Source organism: Solenopsis invicta, chromosome 4 (assembly GCF_016802725.1).
Source record: "Solenopsis invicta isolate M01_SB chromosome 4, UNIL_Sinv_3.0, whole genome shotgun sequence".
NCBI classification, from domain to species: domain Eukaryota; kingdom Metazoa; phylum Arthropoda; class Insecta; order Hymenoptera; family Formicidae; genus Solenopsis; species Solenopsis invicta.
The window spans coordinates 28228222-28250621 of NC_052667.1; the positions used below are offsets into that span (position 1 = coordinate 28228222).

The 22400-nt window shown below is 40.1% G+C and overlaps 1 protein-coding gene across 16 annotated transcripts; it reads right to left on the minus strand.

Annotated features, from left to right (window-relative positions):
* Positions 1-204: 204 nt before the first annotated feature.
* LOC105200363 (protein hu-li tai shao) lies at positions 205-21524 on the minus strand. 16 transcript variants are annotated; one of them, XR_005574520.1, is made up of 16 exons: positions 20868-21022; positions 15133-15267; positions 14776-14965; positions 14313-14695; positions 13655-14104; positions 13428-13564; positions 13228-13345; positions 10551-10664; positions 10338-10430; positions 9916-10111; positions 9629-9766; positions 9421-9492; positions 8850-8924; positions 3767-3834; positions 3072-3253; positions 400-2499 (listed from the first exon to the last, which is right to left on the minus strand). XR_005574520.1 is itself a non-coding variant. In XM_011167878.3 (16 exons), exons 2-15 carry the CDS (start codon positions 15238-15240, stop codon positions 3087-3089), a joined length of 2256 nt encoding a protein of 751 aa, XP_011166180.1. In that variant the 5' UTR covers positions 15241-15267; positions 20868-21022; the 3' UTR covers positions 400-2499; positions 3072-3086. The 16 variants fall into 16 exon arrangements, 14 of the variants coding, with proteins under 14 accessions (XP_025988466.1, XP_025988467.1, XP_011166180.1 ...); XM_011167878.3 differs by having other exon boundaries at positions 3072-3200; XM_011167877.3 differs by having other exon boundaries at positions 3072-3215.
* Between the last annotated feature and the right edge of the window lie 876 nt (positions 21525-22400).

Genomic DNA, 22400 nt, shown 5'->3' on the forward strand with positions numbered 1-22400 from the left:
GATGATAATTGTGTGTGTTGGTCTTAATAATAAAACTATAATAATAGCAATGATAATATTTTGATAATAAACTAAAAAATAATAGTGTGAATAATAATCACGATCGTCAACATTAATCTCGATAAAATAGCGCAAAATAAAATATATTATTAAAATTTTCACTTCGCGCATGCATTGATAAAAACAAAAAAAAAACTTGCAAGCCAATGTGCATGTGCGCTTTATTTCGTTCTCATTATTATCTACTCTAGAATTCTTTCAACCACTTCGAGCATGAATGATTCATAATGCTCAAACTGTTAAAACAGCACTATATATCTTCCTCGTTTACATATACTCGGTTCTACGTACAACACGACTCGGTGTTCTACGCAGATATACATACAGTTATACATATGTTATATATAGATATAACGCCGACTTTATTTGTACAAAATACACGTTGCATAAGCGGTCGATCATCAATTACGGATAAAGAACGTAATCATTAGTGCTCGAATTATCAATTTGAACAACACTCCTCGACAGCTTCAACAAGCCAAAGAAAATCACGAAAAAATTGCAACGCTCCGCATTCGCGACTTTGATCGCTCCTTAAGTCATTTCTCACTTAATTAAAATTATGATACGATCGCATTCTGTGAAAACAACACGACTCTAGGAAAGATATTCTTACTTACTTGGTCCAACCAAGTTCGACTTGTTGAAGTTACTGCAAAAAGCTGTTATTCAATTGCAAATGATACGCGACGACCAATAAATCGAACGATTAATTGAATTATAATAAATCAGCAAATACGGTAAAGAGTAAAACGGATGTCAAATGTTAAAACTAATCGTTTGACGAAGGTACGAAAGGCACGTTTCTACACATCAACGAGTAATTAATCCGTTACAAAAGAAAAAAAAGCAAAAATTATTACATAGTTCCGCGTTTTTATGTACAATGAATATTCGTCATAATAAACTCGATTTGAGATGTTTAAACTATTTCGTTAGGTCGAATATAGATAAAATTGAAAATTTTTTGAAAGTACACGTCGCCGTACTTCGGTTCCACTTTAGTTTCACTCTGATTCTAGCTTACTTTATATCTTTTTAATGAACATACCTAAGCTTACCGATTGTTCGAATTTGGTAACAATACAAGCTGAATGTCGCCGTGAGGCATGACTTACTGTTAGCATTACGCCTTTTTTTTTCTTTTATTGAGTTAACTTATAAAGTATTATGTCGATATAAGCGCCAATCGATAGACAGTTGTAATAAAGTTTTCAACTCGGTAACAATCGCAATCGATGGGATATCGTACGGCACAAATTACTTTATACATATCACGAAGACGAGTACATCAGTCCGGGAGTCAGAGGCGATTTCTATTGTCCGGGGATGCTTTTGATAGAGGACAGTCATGAGATCCGTATTTTTTCGCAACGCATTTCTCTCGCACGCCAGCTTCAAATTCTAGAACACAGCCTTTCGCATTCACTTCTACTTCTTTTTTTTTCCATCGCGATAAAGCTGATCCAATATCGCTCAGGAAAATTCGCGTTCGAGATAAATAAAATATGTTTCGTATCCGATTAACATTCGCGTAAAGTTTACGCGCCGCAAACTATTGCATAATTCTCCATCTCTCAGTTTCAAGAGAGACCATACGAAATTTTACTCTTAATCTAAAAATGACCAGTTACAATAATATAATTGAGACAATTTCGAGATAGAGGAGAAAATATATATTTATATATATATATATAATATATATAGAGTAGAAGCAAATAGCAACGATGACCATAATAGCAACAACGTCGACAACGACGACGAGGATGACTATGATAATTGCAATGGCGGCAATAATAATGATGATAATGATAACGATGACGATGATAATGATGATAATAACGAAGACGACGACGGCGGCAACGACGACGATGACGACGTTTATGTCGATATCGATGACAACGATAAGCAGACAGAGGACGACGAGAATTGCGACGACGACGACGGTGGCAACGACAACGGCGTCGACGTTGGCGAATAAGATAATAAGGATGATTACGCCCCTCTCTCTCTTTCTCTCTCTATCTGTCTGTTTTTCTTCGTCGCAAAGTATGCATATGTAACTCTTTATTGCGTTACACACAAACAGGATAGGAGAGGCAAAATTAAATAGCGGATTAAATACATTAGCGCGACGCTTAACAAATTAAAAACGTAAAAACATTAACAGTACAATATAGTTTCCTTAGCGTAGACGTAATGCGATGGCAGTCTTGAGTCCTGGAAAGATGCTGTGATTGTTGCTCGTTCGCTTCGATCATTTTTCCTCGCGTGCCTCCATCTACTTCCATTTTATCTTCCGCCATTCGTCCGTGCTTCGTTTTTTTACTCGTCGAATCTCGTCCTTTTTTTTTTAAACCGAGCTCATTTCGATCTTCAGTTTGTTTAACTTGCATGTTCGTTTTATTTTTTACGAGAAGCTTTTGCTTGTGGCAGTGTCTGCAAATATACATGTTAATTGAATATCAATAACGTTCGGTACACTTCGCGTTATTCGTGTTAATAAATATATCTTTCTTTATCTATTAAGGACATATATCTCTTTATTTACGCGAATGTAATTCTATTTTCGCTGCAGCCATGAATGAAACTTAGCGCGAGCGCGTCTAATCTCTAAAGGAAAAGCTTTGACTTTTCTTCCATACCTTCAATGAGCAACGCCCGGGATCAACGAATTAACCACGTCGACTGGGACGATCGATTGAGCGAGCGAGCGAGTTGCTGAAATTTTTCATTATTCATCGGAGAACAGAGGAAATCTCCAAAATTACAGTCGATATTATAAGAGAGGAAAGGTCTGAAAGAAGAAATAGCGACTCGCTCGGTCGTATGATCGATTTGTAGATCATACATTGTAAGAAACGCTCTAGCATAAGCATACTACCGTTCATAAGATAAAAATAACGACGTTCAACAGATCCGTAAATATATTTGTATCCGCAAATCTCAATATTCTTTACGTCGACATCAAAATTCAGAAAACGAGATATAGATCGATGTGGATCGCTTACCTGAGCTACGACTACCTACGCCTCGACCGACTTCTTCTTTTCTTTCTTCTTTTTAAGGAAGGATGGTGTCCTAAGGCCCTTCTTCTTCTTCTTTTCCTTCTTTGGCGATTCCTCGCTAACGCTCACATCCTGCGACATGGAACCCTTAACACGGAAGGTCCCAACCGTAACCATAAACCTTTCTGCATGCACATGCATAAACCGCCAAACTTTCACGCTTAATTGTTCTATTAGTTAATTATTTGGTCGCATGCAAATCGATATAATAGAAGAACTTTTGAAGCGAATCTATTAACGATTATATCGGCTCTACTGTGAAAATTGATGCAAGAAGTGAAGCGACAATTTACTCGAATCGCTGTATCTCTTATATTATATATAAATCGAAAAATATCTTATTCCATATTTTATTGCAAAAACAGCGTTCCCAAGTGTTAATGAGATGAGAAGACAAAGAATGTGATGTAATATGATAGGTGAAAAAAAACATATGCGGAGATTTTTACAAGTCCACTGTTTTAGAGAGTGAATAATAGAATCTAGAGTTAATAATAAAAAACAACGATTTAGATTAATTTGAAGGGTCAAGAATTGCTCTAGATATAAATAATGAAACATACAAAAAATTAATGCCCGTTTCTCCGCATATGATATAATATATCGGTGACTTTAATATTAAAAGTATTGCAACAAACCTCCTTGCTACTATGCGAAAAAGTACTGTGATGAGCGTCTGAGTGATCGCCGTTTACGGTATTCTCTCCTAAAACACAAATAATGAATTATTCGATACATGAATCCTCAGATCGTTGTAATAAGAGAAAATTAAATCTGCAAATAGTTGAAATAATTGCAAAGCAATCTGTAAGCCAAAGGATTGAAATTAATCCCATCAAGACTAGACAGCTGTCAATTATGTATTATTGTATTTTATGAAAAAAAGCGAGAGAAAGAGACAGACATCTTACCTTTTAAAAAACGACGTTGGTTGATACTTGTCAAAGTATACTCGCTCGTGGATTTGTTATATAAAATCAATCATTCCCAAGCAAACACGTTTTAACATCGATCATTCCCAGCTTGCAGGATGCATGTATATCATTGAAAAGGTAACGGGATAAACGGTAAGGGTTAATGCAGGTCCAAATAGAGACGGTGCAGAAAAACCATAAGCGTTATATGCAAATTTTTAATTTAACATTTTGAAGCTGGTGCAGTAAATATTTGAAAATATATAAATGAATTATACCATATAAGTATTCGCAATGCAAGTTAGCTCAGTTACAATATCATAGAAAAAGTGTAGATCATAATGTAATAACGTAACAATTAAACTCATTATTACATATCAAGAAAAGAAGAATATTAAAATTAATACATTACATTAAATAGCAAAATCTTTCGTCTTTAAGTCACAACTTAACAAAAAAAAAGAAAATTGAAAATACTAGAAAACAAATAATATTAACATTCTTGTATCATAAATGTCAATGCTGATTTGTAAGAAATTGTCAAATTTTTTTTCACTCCAAATATGATTAAAGTCGATCGCGCAGGAGATGCGCTTTGTTTGTGCTTAAAGAGACGATAGAATTATAAAGGTAATGAGAACAGATAGAATCATCAAAACTTAACAAACATAAAATAACATTAGGTCTTAATGTTTAATGTTTGTGCGCGCGTATTTATACGAATAAGTATTTCTTTGGCTTAAAACGTATAAAAAATTGACGCGTTGAACAAAATAAATATGCACGCAGAAAATGACATGCAAGATTGAGCGTATAAACCATGTGATACATTTTTCATAGACGTGAATATTATGAGATCCCTCTCTAAAAAAATATATTAAATTATAGATAAAGCGACCGACCCGCAAGCTAAAACACTGTAATGATGCGATTGTATATCAACGAAGAGATCGTTGAAATATCTTTCTGTTTAAAAAGATACTCTTTGGTAATTCAATTAAACAATCACGGTAACTAAGATAGAATATAGACTGCGGTTAATTAGACGCTACAAATTTTTCGAAATAATTGATTAACCAATCAAAACAAAGAATTTTACAAATTGACCAATCAAAGAATGTTTCAAAGCATTTGTAGTATCAATTTGATCGCACCTATAATGTCGCTTTTTTGAAAGACAAATGGAGTGCTACGTTGGACAGTTGCGAGCTGTTTCAGCCGCGAGAGCTTTTTCCAGACACATGAACTCTTTGGTCTCGTAAGAATATGACATGCAATCTATGGACGGATCCTCAACGTCTCCCCAAACGCACCGTTCTTCAAGATCATTCATTTCGTCATTATCCGAAATAACGACGGAGCTGACTTCGGAAATTGTGTAGGTGTCGTCAAGGGAAACACGTTTTCTCATAGAATTTGCTGTCGTACTCTCTTCGATAACATCGTTGGTTTCCAAGTGACACAATGGCTCATCGTCAGGATCTTTTAAAGAGTCAACGGTCTCGTGCAAAGCATCGTCTGACTCCTCGCTAATAGGCGTCAAAGTCAGTTTCTCCCTTATCAATTCCTCCTCGCGGCAGTAGGAGCATCGTTCGCACGACCACATTTCTGGCTCTGATTTTATCATCGCTGTGCTTTCACCGCCCCTAGCTTTACCGATCTCGAGACCGCGATCGACGACAATAGAGTTTTCGCCGAATAGGCGAAGGTGGGCACCTGGTGACATGTCCGCATATTCGTTTGTCGAGACTTTGACTACGCGAAAGTTCAATTCTAAAGCGTTATTGTCGACGGCAATGATTGGCAACTTCTTCGCCACAGTACAAAATTCGATCACGGCTGGAGATTCGCGACCCTCTGTTTGGTATAACCCTATTTCACAATCTCGATTATCGTAATTGTCAAAGTTGCCAGACAGATTCCCTAAAAAGCCTTTAAGCCGACAAGTATTGTCAATGTTGTTGCCGATCATCGTGAAGACATCTGACATGCATGCTTGATCGCCAGATTCCATGAGCAAGTATTCGCGTTGATAACTATTGATCAAGGTGCGCACGATTTCTCTCACGACGCTGAGGTCGTGAATAGAGGAATCTAAATGCAGTAGAATGTAAATGGATTCGATAATCTCGGTGATAATCTGCTGTGCGGCTTCCACCGCGTCGTACGACGGCGGCACTTCGTTGGACGTATCGAGATCAGCGATGATCTTGTTGGCAGATTCATTGATTCCATTGAGGAAGACCTCGCCGTCGATGTCCTTCAGTTCGCGAATCGTACAACTCGGTAATTCGAGTATGTCGGAACCGCTTGACGAGTGCCTCTCGGACAAGGGCTGATCTAACTCTGCACAACTACTATCGCTCGAAGATCTGCGATCTTGTGTAGACTTGACATACTCTGTCTCAGTCATTTCCGGCTCTATCCATATGTAATCGCTCAATGCTTCATCGTTGTCGCTTCTCGTTGAATCGGACTGCCACTCCGACGAACGTTCCGCCAAGTCCTGCAAGGTATCATCGTTGCCGCTTTCGTCCTGGTCAACGGCCGCCGGCGGAGTCAGACTGTAAATGAGACTCATATTTGTCGAGTCCAGATTGTACTTGACGCAAGTGTCCGTGTCAGGCAACGCATCCAATTCCGTTCTCGACGAGGCAATGTTCACGTCGATGCTCTCAACAATTTTTGTGATATCGTTGCAATATGATTCATATGAATCGACTTCCGCGATACTTGACCAGTTGCTATCGCACAAGGAGTTTTCGATCCAAGATTGAACGCTTTGTTTCTTCAATTTCACCGTCGATTTCAAATCGCCGTTTATTTCTTTATCTGTCGACACATCTTTATCTTCATCGCATTCATAACGATCAATGAAACGCCCATCGTAGTTATTGGAAGATAAGTCGTTCAACGAACGCAAGTCTTTCTCGTTATCGCTGTTATCACGCTGAACTATTTTAGAGCAGCTGCGGGCAAGTGTCATTTCTGTGTTTGTCGATGCGCGCTGTTGTTGTTCGTTATCCATATCGACCATAGAATTCGATTTATCACTAAAAGTTGTTGGAGACTCCGTTTCCATGGAAGCAATCGTCTCGACCGTTGGACATTCAACCCTTTTATGGTGTCCTATTTCCTCCTCTGTCTGACCGTCACCGTTTATACAGAAAGCGATATTACGCGAACTGAGCCTCGTTTCCTTCACATTAATACGTTCAACGAAACTCGGCTGCGCGATATTCGTCCATGCCACAGAATACATCGCGACGTTTTCGTTCAAACGCGTTTCACCGCTCAGATTTTCAACATGTTCTTTCGTACTCGCATCTGCGCATTTCACAGATGCGTCCAACAGTTTTACAGTTTTACAGATTTTTTTCTCATTCGGATCAGTGAAATTTTGTTCAAGCATTGATCTGTCCTTCTCATCATTTGCACTCGCCTTCGATCTTGACAATACAACCGAGTTCGTCGCGCTCTTTCGATGTTCAAGATCTTCGAAAAATTTCCGTCTTGCCGCATAGCGCGATTTGACGAAAGCCTCGTCTCGAGAGATTGTGTTTGATTGAACTTGGCTTCGTCCATTAACGAGCATTTTCGTACGTGTGATTAGAACAGGTTTCTTTCGTTCGGCGGTCATCAAGACTCTAACGTTCTCCAAACGGGGGCCATCATAAGGACGCTCGGAAAACCGCCGGTCGCAGTACATTCGCGAACTCTCGTTGCTCACGCTGCTGCAATTGCTGGTTAGTTCGCAATCTGCAAACATTACGTCCAAATGTACGTCTCGACTATGGGAAACAGCGAACGATCGATCGGTTTGCTCGCTTCGGAGAAACGGAGAGAACTTTCACGATCACTTGGATACTCTCCACCATTCGCGAATCTTCGTCGCTTACGCTGAGCTAGATACTACAAGTAATAATAGCTACAGCTGAAGAAGCTCTACTTCCATCCTCTGGCTATGCGTCTCTTTAATTTTACGCTAGAAATGTTACTGAATGCAAACCTGTTATTTGTTCGTCTATTTTAAATATTACTCACCGCGATTTGCGTTATAATGAAAAAGAAATAAAACTTGAATTTATATTAATTGATAATTCTTCATCATTCGTCGTTTAAAAACAATCGCAAAGTGCAATTTCCATTTGAGCTTCGAATGGAAATCGCACTACAAATTGAATATAAACATATAAGATTTTTCAAGAGCTTTATAGCGTTTCTCACAGAAATAAAGAGAAAATGAGATTAATGAAAGTGCATAAACATCAGTTATTGATGCAAGCATTGGTGATTGTTATTTCAAGTTGCAAATGAAGACGAAAAAGCTTCCGAGACACATGCCATGTATGTAGGCAAAAGACTTTGCATACATTTCAGAGATAATATGAAATCGAATATATTTACACAATCTTTAATGTATGTACGTGGGTTTTATGTAATTGCGGATGGGGAGCGTATTCCATGCCGGAAAAGGTGCAGCTTACATTGGATGAAATGTATCTCACAATCAAACAAAATTAATTAAACTGAATAAAAATTATATACGAGGTTAAACTGAAGATAATGCATCTTTTATATCAAAGCTCAGACTTTTGAGTAAATAATCGTTATTTCACAAAATCCTTTCTTTATAGGATTTTTCATTTTTTATTAATCGTAAAAAAGTCACACGTTCAATTTGATTATTTTATAAATATAATATCAGATACAATTTTTTCAGTTAAACATCGTAAATAGTACGCACCAGAAGGAGATTTAGATTGATGAATTAGATCGCCATTTACCCGTGTAAAATAAAACTCACCTCCTTTGTAACTGCTTTGTCGCTCAGTCATTCTGTAGCGCATCTCATTAAGGTACTGTGTAGTAGCATCATTCACTGCATATCAAAAATAAATACGTACGAGTCACATCTATTCATAAAGTAAAATATTCTTCGTAATTCGATGTCGTTCGACGTGACGCTCGATAAGGCTATATGTACATAGTACCTCTGACAATCACGAAATTATAGATGTAGGTGTACTCGGGTGTGTCTTACAAATCATCACACTGGGCATTTACCATTACGATAGACAAACACCGACTCGTGCAAAATTATATAATCTTCGTGCACGATCGTAACGTGCTGCATTCTAATGATTAGTGAATTTGTTACGAAGGCAGAGACGCGAATGTTATACGTCCGCAAACAAAAAGCCATGGCCATGCAAGAATCGGATTTGAATGAAAGCAAACATCTCATCGTAACTTTGTTAATCATTCGTTACAATATTTAGATAGGATGATGTGGCATAACGCTTACTTAAAATATAAAAAAAAGGAAACCTTTTTTTAAATTAAAAAAAGAAAAAAAAAGATGAGGAAAAACTCACCATCGCTTAACACAACTTCGGGTTGACTCGGCGCAGGCACTTGTTTCGTTTCTATTCGCAATACTCGGGGTTCTGTAGCAAAGGAGTACACGCGAATATTCGTTAACGATGCAGAAAATAAAAATGTATCGATATTGAACGGTCAAAAACGTGGTACATTCCATGGTACGTATGGAAACCCGTATGTGAATTAAACACATGAATTTACCGTCTCTACTCTCCTCCTCTGTTTCCGAAGTAACAGAAACTGGTGATTGAATAGGACTCTTGGCAGTGCTGGATTCATGCGTCGCACGACTGATGTTAAAGGACGACAAGGCCTCGGATTCTGATTGTGACTCATCGTCTATTTACAGAATAGGTAATATTAATGGTTCCGTTCAACATCCGGTAAACATGGGAAATGGACACAGAATAATTCTAAGATACAGGATACAAATACAAGACGCATGCAAATATAGGAAAAAAATTGGAAAAATGACGAATGGAACTAACAAGGATCTCCCTTCTGTTTGCGTTCGACTTCTCTCTTGTACTGATCCAATTCTTGATCCGTGACGGCGTCAAAAGGATTTTTGGCATAAGGTGTCTTGTACACCATCGCATTGTGTTGGAAACCACGCTGTATAATACCCTTGCTAGCGGCCCCTACTAAAACTACTTGTTCTCCGGTACCACTAATTGTCGCGTCCTTGTAAACAACGAGTATGCAAGTTAAACATATACATTTTTTTGCAGGGATTTATCAAATAACTAATAGTTAGAAAGATGCTTTGTTTCAATTTAAGTTCAAACTAGAATAATACGTGATTACTGCTACTTTAATAGGAAGTATTTTCTTTTTTTTGCTAAATTTAATAAATGGGATGTATCTAATTGATGTAAATCAAGAAAAAGACTCGCTTAAACTTGTATACCTGCATTTTCTTAGCTTCTTCCCATGATACACCTTCTAATATATGGGATTGCGGACCAGCCGATATTTTCTCTGCTCGTCGGTAATCTTTAATCTAGGGAGATGAAAGTGTGTCAAACTTGTACGTTCTCATTTATGCCAAAATTAGCTGATGGGAAAAGAGCAGAAACAAAGACAACTAGGATATGATGCAAATGTAACTAACACTACTTACCTGTTGTTGTAATTGTTTGAACTCCTTTGGGTTGGTATTTTTCGGAACAAACTGAAGAGCACCGTCTATCTTGACTGGTGTGCTGCTATGGGTAGGAGATCCATCAGACACCCACTGCACACACAAAACCAGAACGTTAGTCGATCCCTTTCAAATCATTGTGAGAAGCAATTATGTTAATAAAGTAAGACTCTTGCATGCTATGTGTGCCTGCTGCATATTTTTCTCTCCTTTAATAGATATCATAGAATAATTGAAAATGCTTTAATATTAGATTTTGCACTGCAGCTACGTATTACATCGTTACAATATTTTTATATTTTACATATATTATATGACAATATATTCGAAGTCTCGAGCAAATCAACAAATAAAATTCAATACAATTACATGCAATGCTACATATAAATGTATAACTCGGCAATCTAACAACATTAATTGCTATGAAATATTTAGTTTAAAAAAAATAGCTTAGAATTGCGAAATGTGAAGGGTCACTTGATCTGGTTTTGTAAATGCAGTGGGATCAGTGTAACCAAGCCAACAAGATCTTGACGATCAGGCACACATTCATACAGAGTCGTGAGAAACACTTGTATATGTTTTACACATATCTTATATGTATCGTGGCAAAAGTGCATAAGTAAGATAAGATACAATATATTTAATTATTATTTTATTATCGCCTCATACAATAATAAAATAAAATGCCACGAAATTTCATAATAATTGTAATTGTTTTAAAATATATATATATATATATATATATATATATGAGAAAGTTTTACCCCGAGATTTCGCACAAGGTTACTCTTGATGGAAGGTAATTTCGCAGAATAGTCTCAGAATCGTATAATTAGTGTCAATAAATATATTGTGAAAGATAACATACATATAACTTCGCATCGTATTATAGAAAGGGCTAAATTTATTAACGTAGCGTCTGCAGGCTATGAATAGTGCTTGGGACGCTATTAAAGTTGAAGTTTCATTAAAGTTGATATAATCATTCTCTTTAAACAGCACGTATAACTTTATTTAAACATCAAGAAGCTACAGAAGAACAGTCGTTAATATCTTATATGTAAAGGTACTTATACTAACGATTGACTGGAATTCAACACGTTAATGTTTCGTAACTTTTACTTGCGGGAATGCTTACCAACTCTCGTTCTGTTTCCCGTTTTGCGCACTTTATTGTTCTTATTATATTATATATTATTATAAGTTTCTTTATTCTCGTTTATTAAATACTGATATCCTAAAGGAATATTTCTTGACGATTTAGAAAAATGAGTTACCTATCTAATCATGCCATCAATCTTTGTTAAAACGCAGATCAATGTACAAAAAAAAGTATTATATTATATTGTAGCGTTTATAAAGTATTTTTCAATTAGTAATACATTAAAATGAACGATTATTTGATACTTGTTATAAAATTTGAATAGACTAAGGAATGACGTACCGATCATTTTTGTTAATTAATACTTTTCATATCGGAAAACACATTGCACGGAAACTTGTGCAATAAAATTAATTTCTTTTTAGATGAATAATAAAGATTGTATCTTTTTATCAATATTATGTTGTGAAGTGACCAATGATTATACGCATAAATCACAAACAGCGCGTACATACACACAGGCACATATACATACATTGGTCATAGCATAAATTCTAAAAATGTGATTTTTGCTCTAACTTTAAACTTTTGAATAATTTGTTATATCGCATTAATAAGCGTTCATTAAATCAATCAAGCTCTGTTGTAACAAGAGTTAGATTTATATCTATAATTTAAAAAGAGCAATATACCGCTATATATGTCAGTATAACCAACATTAATATTGAATATTCTTTGAGATTCGACGAGACGTTTGCCACAACCAAAGTAGTAGTGTCAAAGGTATAATTAACGTATCAGCAGTTAATATTGAGAATTAATGGCACGAAGTGGAATGAATGAAATTTGTGTAAATAATCGTGATTAATTAGGACATATTGGTGTGTGTTAATTATAATAAAATTAAAATGAATAAAAAAATTTGGTAAAACAAGATAAAATTATACAACACAGCGTGAAAAATGCAACCGACTGCTAACAAAACAGAATAACCAATGCATTACGTCGCAATGCATATATGAATATACTACCTATTTACGGCCGTAAATATGCGCATTTGTCTTTCTCAATCATCGCTAAAAATATCTTCAACATTGTTCGATAAAATAAAATCATCATTCATAGAAAACAAATTAAGGAATCTTCGTAACATTACCTTGATATTAAATTCACGAAAAATTTAATATATCGAAATGTCTTCTTTCAATTGGAACAAATTTGCGAGACAAGTCGCAAAGTAAATATTTATTAAAGAAAATTCTATTCTCGAATCAAACTAAACGGAAATAAATCTGATGAATAGTTCTACATGTATATCAATATGTTATACTATTGATATATATTAATATGTCATAACTATTTAATTTTGCACTTGACACACTTAAAGCTTTCCTTCTTTGTTATTACGCAAGTCATAATCCGATTAGCAGCCACAATACGCGATTATATTTGCCAAATAAGAGTACTTGCTTATATTAAATTTAGTATCGAGTGAAATCGCGCGTGAGTAAATAATTAGTCGTTCTTATTTTCAAAAGTAATGACTTCTACCTTGGTGATTTTTTTCGGATCGGGTGTTCCAGTTTCCAGGATCTCAACCTTTTGGTAAACGTTCGGCGAATTTAACCAACGGGATCTGTCTGTGCCTTTACGTCCGCCCTTCCACAGCCTGTACAAAGAAAAAAGAAATTGACTGAGCCTCAACTATTTTATTCAATGTCAAAGCAAAACTGAAAAAAATAGAAACTTACCCTTGCTTATACAATTCTTCCTCTTCAAGCAGATATCCTAAGGACGATACGGCCGGTGGAACTTCAACATCGTTTCGTGGTCTCGGGGGTTCTCCCTTTACGAGTGGATTTCTATATATGTAGCCCGTACGGAAGCCCTAAGAGAAAAGAAGGCGATATATTTAAATATATTTCGACAAGTATTACTATTACAGTAGCAAATAATTTTCTAGGATAAACTAACTTACAGCATTATCAAGCATTCTCATAAGGGCCTCGAATTCAGCGCCGCCGATTCTCCAGCGTTTCTCAAGTTTCTCCGCGAGAGCGGACGACTCTACCGCTGAGCTCTGCTGCTGAGGGATCGGTGGCTTTCGCGACGCTTCGAATATAGCTTTTTTCGATTCCTCGCTAATAAGGCTTAGATTGTCTACGCCCGCGGGCATTAGCTTCAGCTGCGTTTCGCAGGCGACTACGGTATTGTAAACGTTAAAGAACGCCTCTTCCACTGTTTCTCCACAGCAAAGGGCACCACGATTCGTCAGAAGCATAACCTTATTGATCGGCCCGAGGTTTCTAGCGATTTTCTCCCGTTCCTCCGGCTCGACAGAACCTCCTATGTACTGATGGGTGCTCACCTCGCCTATAACTATGCTCTCCTGACCGATTGGTAACAAACCACACTTCAAGGAGGAAACCTACGCAATATGTCACGCGTGTGTCAATAAGTTCCTTTTGGAGCAGAACTAATAAATGCTCATTATTAATCGCTATTAAAGAGACATCGCGTAATTGAGTGTAATATGCAAATGTTCGTAAAAGATACACGAGATGTACGTGCAAAGGACACACGAGAAACGGGGATCATCGAAGAATGGAGAAACCAGAGACAGAACATTTACTTACTGCGGTAACGGACGGAGTAGTAATATGAATAATACACTTGATATCAGGTCTCGCAGCGTGTATTGTCGAGTGTAATTGGAAACTGGTGATGTGCACGCCGAAGTTCGTCGTTCCCTGCTCGACAATCGCGCCCTGCATGTCCACCTTGATCAAACTCGAGGCGGTGACCTCGTGGTAGAGTAGCCCGTAAGGATTCACCAAAAAGTGCTCCTGATCCTGATTGAGACGGGCGGTGATCTGCCCGCCAACGCCCTGCGTCCATCCATAGAGATCGAGCAATCTGAAGACCGATGCCAACTTGCACCGCAACAATTTCTCACCCTTGGCGTATCCCATGCTTTCCACGCCGCGTATGTCGTTGATAGGCAAGACGCAATTCGAATCTGCACATTTCCGAGCAAATCAATTAGTAATAAAAGCGAAGAAAAAGGGAAGGACAATTTTTAGGCGGGGCGGAACTAACTTTTGAACACATTGCCGTTGAATCGGGCTCCCTGTGCACCCATCATGTCAGAGATTTGTTGCAGGAGACCGGAGGGTCCAGCACCACCGTCCCTCATCTGTGTCTCAATTATACGTTCCAGCTCTTCCCGGAAGATTCGTGAGTTCATCATCATCTCGACCCTCTTTCTCCTCTCCATTTCTCTCATATCCTGTAAATGAATAGAATTCTCGGATTTAACACGTTTTGCACGGTCCGATTAATTCGTTTGTATTTCAAGCCTTTCTCGCGCTGGCGAAACTCGGATGAGCAATCATTGGATGTTGAACTTTCTTCGATTTCTATTATCGAAGAAACATGGAGTTCCACGAAACTTACCGCATCAATATCGGCGGGTCTCATCTTGCTTTTTTCATCTTCCGTTAAACCGTCCATCACTCCGTTCGTGTGTGGCTCGCTCAATGCTTGTTGGCTCGTGTCTGCCATTTTCGAGCCCCGTACGAGTACCGGCAACTGTAAAATGTCATGTTCTAATATCATCGTCATCTAGTAGAAATCTTGACATTTTCAATACAATTTCAAATCATATCATGTAAGAGACATTTAAAAATAGAAACGCATAAAATCTCCATAAGAGAAATACATTAATATCAATTTAATATTAAATAATAATAAAAACAGAATAAATTAATATTAATTTATATTGATATTGAAGAATAAACTATCACTCCACATAGTAATTGAAGGTTTCTTAACACGTCTCTTCTAAGAACACATTGGACAATGAAGAATGGACTCGAATAAAAACTGAAAGCAACGAAGACCTGCAGCTTAATATTTCGTCGAAACGCCTACAGTCACCGTTGTTTCGCGTACGCGTGTAAAGCGGCATTTATACTTGTTTCTGCCGAATCCGGCGCGAGGGGTATGGACACCTTACCGGTGTGCGATCAATAAAGTTGCGGGGCCCTATCGGGAATCGTGTGCGTGCAACGACGCGAACGCGTCGTACGCGTTGTTCCCTTTATTCGGCCACGATGATGGGGGGGTTTTGGGGGTCCGCCGCGTCCGTTCTTTTTTCCCCCCTTTAATTACTCGCGGGCGTCGTCCCGTTAACGATGTAAAATAGAATGCTCAACTGTGCCGGCTATTTTACTCGCGCGACGTTCGCTCGGCTCGGGATCTGTGTCAACGGTCGTTCACCGCTTGGCTTTCCTTACGCCAAGTACCGGTGCATCGCGCTCCACGCAACGTTCTCGTGTATCCCCGGTTACGCGCAGCGGCGGCGGCGGCGGCGGCGACGGCGCCGCCGCGTCCTCATCCTACGGCGTCGCGCTTTTCACCTTTTCACGCCACGTTTCCCCTCGTCATCATCCATCGGTACCGGATATCCCACGCTGAATGTTTCGCTAGCCTGAGCATCGCTCACGTCGCGCGACCGCAACCGCGCGCGTTCTAATTCGCGAAACGTATTCCCTTTCGCCTGGCAACTCGTCGTTCAGTCATCAAGATCGATATATATGCGACAAGAGAGAGAGAGAGAGAGAGAGAGAGAGAGAGAGAGAAAGAGAGAGAGAGCGCCTACGAGAGGCCACGGCAAATCGACAGGCCGCTTCGCAGCGAGACTGATTCGCTCCGCCGCCTGCGACTTGAGCTTCCGACTTGTTACCGCGCCGGAAAACGTGCGTCATGCGTGTGCACTTCCGCTGCAACAACCAACAAAATAAGAGAGAAAGAGAAGAAAAAAGAGCACGATGGTTGACCGCAGAGGATTACGTAGCACGCAAGCGCGAAACGCAATCGAACCCGTCCGATTGTTTGACCAAATCTTTCCCTCGGCAGAATTTTATATGCAATATAATATAAAGATATCCTAACACGACCACCGGAAAGAGTATCGACACATTTAAATAACGAGAAGCTGCTCGAAAGCAAGATCTTCGTGCTCAATAATTTTTTAGGTGAATTTATAAGCATTTACAAAATTTCCCAGGCTGAGAAAATAATTTTATATATTATAGAGTATTCCTCGATACTCTATCTGAATACTTGGTAACCGACAATCCCGTAAACTTAACGTGAGAATAAAAGACAGCCAGGAGCCGACTGTTCTGTTTACTCGGCGTTGCGTTTGAGATTTATATTCGTCGATTATCTCATCAACGTGTTACGTCTCGTTACTATTTTTGCTTTTATATGTATAGATATTTTTTAAATTAATATTACTATTTTTTTCTCAATATTAAACAATAAAAAATTGTTACTAAATGCTCATCTTATATATTAATACTGATTATGTTAAAATTGACATTAAAATAGTAATTATGTACATGTATAGATATAAAATAAATTGTTTGCAAACACAAATTTTATCCAACGTGAAAATAACGCGCGGTATTTGCAGAATAACACCAATTGAAATTTTGCCAAGTACAACGAACACTCGACAACAGATTCGTTTTCGTAAGCCAAGATATATGCACTTTCGATACACTTTAACCGAATTCGAAGTTGGGAAACGTCGTTCAGAGGAAAAAAAAAATTCAGTGGCGACCGTGAACGATGGTTCGGTGCAAATTGAGGTAATTAACGTTAAGGGGTTGAGGTATTCGGCGTAAGTGGCTTCGTTTAAGTCCCTCGCTATACGCGCATTTGGCTTCGTTGACAGCACGATATCGGTGCCGTAATATCGGTCACGATATTGACCAAGTGGCAATCGACGGAAGAGAGGAAAAAAAAAAAAACGAGGACGTTGCGTCAACGGGAACGCAACGTGTTCTCGTACGAACGACGGCGGCGGCGGCGGCGGCGGCGACGACGACGACGACGACGACGACGACGACGACGACGACGACGACGACGAATGCTCGACCACAACGATCTTTTCGAGCAGACGGAGAGATTGCTTTCCATAACGCGTAAATCACTGGCTCGATTACGCACTGGCGCGCCTCAAAGTGATCATCAGTTTCCCCGTACCTCGTGCAAAGTTCTCTAGCTGCGAGCCAAGGCACAACGACGACTTATTCTACTCCAGATCAGTGGGGAGTTTCTCCATCTTCCCAGAGTCGCGTTCCCGTCCCGTTCGTAAATAAGCTTATCTCTTCGAAGATAACGGCACGGCGCTTTGCTGCGAGTCTCTCCCAGCGCAGGCTGAATGAAAGCGATCGCGAGCCGGGAGCTCGCTATGCCTACTAGCGCGAGTCCGCGCGAGTTCTCGTCTTAAAATAGAGAGAGGAATCAGGGACGGAGTCGGATGCGATCCGCACGTTTCCCATCTAAGCTAATCTCGCCTCTTTCTCTCGGGTACAGGTACTAGAAATCGCGTGATCGGGGAACAAAGGTTTATCCTACCTCACCTTCCACGCCGCCTTAAAGCGGCACCGACACGACGACAAGGAGGAGCCCTGCACACGAATAATCGGTAGACGGTATCCCGCGTCGTTTCAACGAACCATTGTCAGTTTCGCTGTCTCTTAACTCGGACCCGGTTCTCGATGGTCGATTTGCAGAAGCGACCGTGATCGAAGAACAAAAAAAAACCGGAGAAAGGCTCGAAGCGATTCACGTTGTAGCGACGCGAGGACTCGTATGATACAACGACGATTAGTCCCTTACGCAACGCGTAGCCGTGGAATTATACGCAGTGCGTACGGGTGCGTGCGTATACGTGCGTGGATCTGTGTCTGCACCTGCACACGTGCTCGTCACAGATCGCACTTGTTCGCAGGTCCGAAGAGATACGAGTTTTTCGAGCCGATTTATTTGAATTTCGTTGAATTCTAATTGTATTCGCTAGTCAAACAGGCTCCGAATTCCTAAGAACGTATTCATGGTCCGATCTTAAGGTCGGAAAATAGGTATAATAAACGTATTATACCTATTTTCAAAATAATGAAAAGAAAAAAAAATAGATTGCTATGAGAATACGACAGTTGATTCGAAAATAAATTTTCTTCTGTATTTAAGAGTACTTAAAGTATTTTTAAAATAATTATGTAGCTTTATTGCGATGCAGAGATTAGTTTATTTATTTATTTATAGAATAACTCAGATTGGCAATAAAATTGAAATAAAATTGAAAATTTGTTTTAACTGAAATTGAGATTAAAATTAAAATACGTCAATAGAAATGGAATGTTGCGTGGAATATTAAACTTTACACGTATATCTAGTTTAAGTATCAATCAAAGTATAAATATTAACGTTGTAATACTGCAGGGAATATAATACATTTTTAACTAAAAAATCCCAAGTCTCCTATCAAGCTAAAGAAATAATTCCGAAACATCTAAAAATCGAATCCTTAAAATGATCTTAGATATAAGCTCGGACCATGAATATCGTCTCGAGTCAGCCGGCTTTTCCTTTCGATCTCGCTCGAGGAATTATCTACGTTCAAGTACGTAATTATCAGGGAGCAGCGAAACGAGCGATCGATAACGTTAACGACGATAAATCGGCGAGGTCGATTGGAAAACGGGGCGTATGTACGTTCAACGACGACCGCAGGACGATCGTTCGAAGAAATGGGCCAGGCGACTTTTGACAAAATGGCATCGCGCCATCGAATGTTTGTCGCTCTACTGATGCCTGACATCATACGCCAAAACGAACGCGTGCGAACGCGGATGGTCGTCGTCGTCGTCGTCGTCGTCGTCGTCGGACGGTCGACCGGCTCGGACGCCGGACGGCACGGCGGCAGACACTTAACGCAATGACGTCATGGTTAATCGGAGATTACGCTCGTCGTTGCGAGCGAGCTATCCTGAAACGCTATCAGCTAAGAGAAACGAAAGTAACCGGGAGAGCGAAGAGAGAGAGAGACAAAGAAACGATAAAAAGAAGAGACAATTGATCACGCGGATCGGACGTACAACAGTCGTCGATTATCGGGCTCACGCTCAATATTAGCTTTCTATGTCGCGCTTTTGTTCATACATATTAATTTTTTTTATTTACGTAAGACAGTTGGTCGTGTTCACGTCGCGTAACGTCTCTGCTCTCACTCAAAGTGATTGTCTCGAATGTAGGTCCCTAAAACCTGTTGTTGCAGCGACCATTAACAGATACAATCGAAAATATCAGAATGAGTGAATCATCAAAATACGAGTATTATCTCGAGAGAGAAATCGGTGGTGATCCCCTCTCGCTCTTTCTCTCTTCCCTTTATACAGATCTATCTATAGCCTACGGCTAAGGGATCACGGATAGGAATTCGGTTGTAACAACCAAGTAGGTACGCGAAATTGCTTTCGACACGAGACAACGACGGAAGCCAGCCGTCGCGAGCTGGAGAGGAATCCCAGACAGGGACAACCCGGACAGGTTGAAAACGCTAGCGGTTCCGCGACACGGGCGACATAATTAGCAGACAATTAGCCAAGCGCGACGACGTTTATCCCGAGCGTCGATCGCCGCCCATCGCGCGAGCGGCGCGGCGCGACAGCGGCCGATAAAGCGATAAGAGTGCGACAACGGGGTGGCTCCGGTGGCCCGTCGCGGCCGTCGCGCGCGCGTCCAGAGTGACAGAGGACCGTGCAAATGGCGACGTGTTTTCGGGGAGGAGAGAGAGAGAAAGAGAGAGAAAGAGCAAATTTTGATATCCCGATTGTTCGGAGCTTCCGATGAGAAGAAAACGTAAAGTCCCTCGATAGCTCGTCGTCGTCGACGACGGAGCGGTGTGGCTCACACGCGCGCGCGTGATTCACGTCGACGGCGATTGACGATTTGTGGCGGTGGCGGTGGTGGTGGCGGCGGCGGCGGCGACGACGACGGCGAGTCGCGTGGCCACGTCGCGTCGCGACGACGCGACGACGCGACGTGAGACGCGGTGTGCGGTGTACAGTGGTAGAGGCGCATACACAAAAGGGCCGCGGCGACACACCCCTCGGCGCCTACGTCATTCATCATCGGGCGCGAATGGCCCGAGCGCCGAGAGCGCGGAGCGATGACGGACTCCGTTTCGCTGAGGCGCCCCACGTATCGCGTTATTAAAGATTTTCCGATTCGCACGGATCACGATTGATGGCCGTCGCCGTCGGCCGTCGCCGCGGGTCATACAGGTCGCTCGTACGTTACGTACGTACGTCGGCGAAGCGCGGAGCACTTACCTACCAGAGGATCGCCGCTAGCCGCCGCCTCCTCCTTTCCCGCGATATGCCCGCGCCCGTTTACGAACCGTACAACGAACGCAGCTCGGGCCGCTGCGCTTTCCGCGCGTATCGCCGCTCCTCCGCGCGCGCGGCTGTTCCGTTCGATGAACAGCTTCCCCGCCACCGTACCCTCTGCCACCGCCGCCGCCGCCGTCGTTGCTGCCGCCACCACCACTACTACTACTACTACCACCGCCTCCGCCTCCGACCACTACTGCCGCCTCTTGTCTCTGTCTTCACCGGCGTCGTCGAGCCACTCGACGTTTCTTTTGGTCACCGATTTCCCCACAAGAATTTTCTCCCTTCGTTGTAGGAGATTTACCGTCCGCGCATCGACGAGCCGCGAGACAACGCTGGGCGCCCGGTACCAGCGTTTCAATGAATTTCCGGAAATGTGGAGCGATCCTTACCAAGAGCGCGTAGCGCCAAGTCGTTGTGCCACGCCGCGTGAAATCGATCACGCTAAGCTGCCGAGCGACGGTTACCGGTCACTATTACCGATCGCGGACTCTCTGCGAGTAAACACCACGCGGTCGTGGCTCGAACGGGCCATGAACGTGCGTGTACTACGAACCAGGATCCTGGACTATCCCGAATGACCGTCGAAACACTGGGAAGCCGCACGGATCTCTGGTGCCACCTATCGTCGATCGTGGCAACTTTCGCAGACAGGATTGCCAACGCAGCTCCGTTGTATTTTCTTCTCCGTTTTTCCTAGAATTCAATGTCGACATCTATCTTTAATTACAACATCCACGGAGCACGCATTTAGTCTTTATTACCATCCTTTTTTCCAACGATTTAATTTTTTTTTTTAATAAAACGGCAAAACAGATTCTTATGAAAAATTTTCACTATTTTGACAGCGTTACTATTGAAGCTAGTGATTGGTTGTTGCGAAAGGTTGCGCGTTTTTTTACAGACCAATCGCTGTCTTCGAAATCAATATACATATATATATATATAAACTTGTCCTTTAAATATTATATGTGCGTGAAACAAATTTTAGATAATACAGATTTTATAATTAAATAAAATAGACAAATAAAAAAATTTTTATCTTAAAAATCATCAGTTGTTATTGTCAAATATCCTATTAAAGTAATAAATAAATAAAACAACAAATAAATTTATATCATATAGATATTAAGAAATAAAAAAAATATATATATACATATGTAAAATATTGAACTTACATATCAAGAAAATAAATGAAAAAAAATCGTAAAAACTTTTATTCATTTTTTCTTACTTTTGGAAAAAGTTAAAGTTAATCATCTCAGATAATTTTAACAAAATTCTCATTAACTTAATTAACAACTAATTTTGTAGCAAAAATCTTCCAATTATATAATTTAGTATCTTTAATCTAATTTTTTTTCGTGCTAAATAAAAATAATTACTGTCTATATATAATTAATAAAATAATACAGATATTATTTGATAAATCAACCGCTGATCAAGTTAATCGGAGATTGATCCAAACTATGA

Excerpts from the sequence above, each read along its gene's own strand:
- LOC105200363 (XM_011167874.3), bottom strand. The coding sequence starts at position 15,240 with ATGGCAGACACGAGCCAACAAGCATTGAGCGAGCCACACACGAACGGA. Across the intron at positions 8,925-9,420 it reads CGAAGTTGTGTTAAGCGATG|TGAATGATGCTACTACACAG; the intron begins GTGAGTTTTTCC and ends TTTGATATGCAG. Across the intron at positions 7,802-8,849 it reads ACAAAGCAGTTACAAAGGAG|ATTGCGAACTAACCAGCAAT; the intron begins GTGAGTTTTATT and ends TAATGTTTGCAG.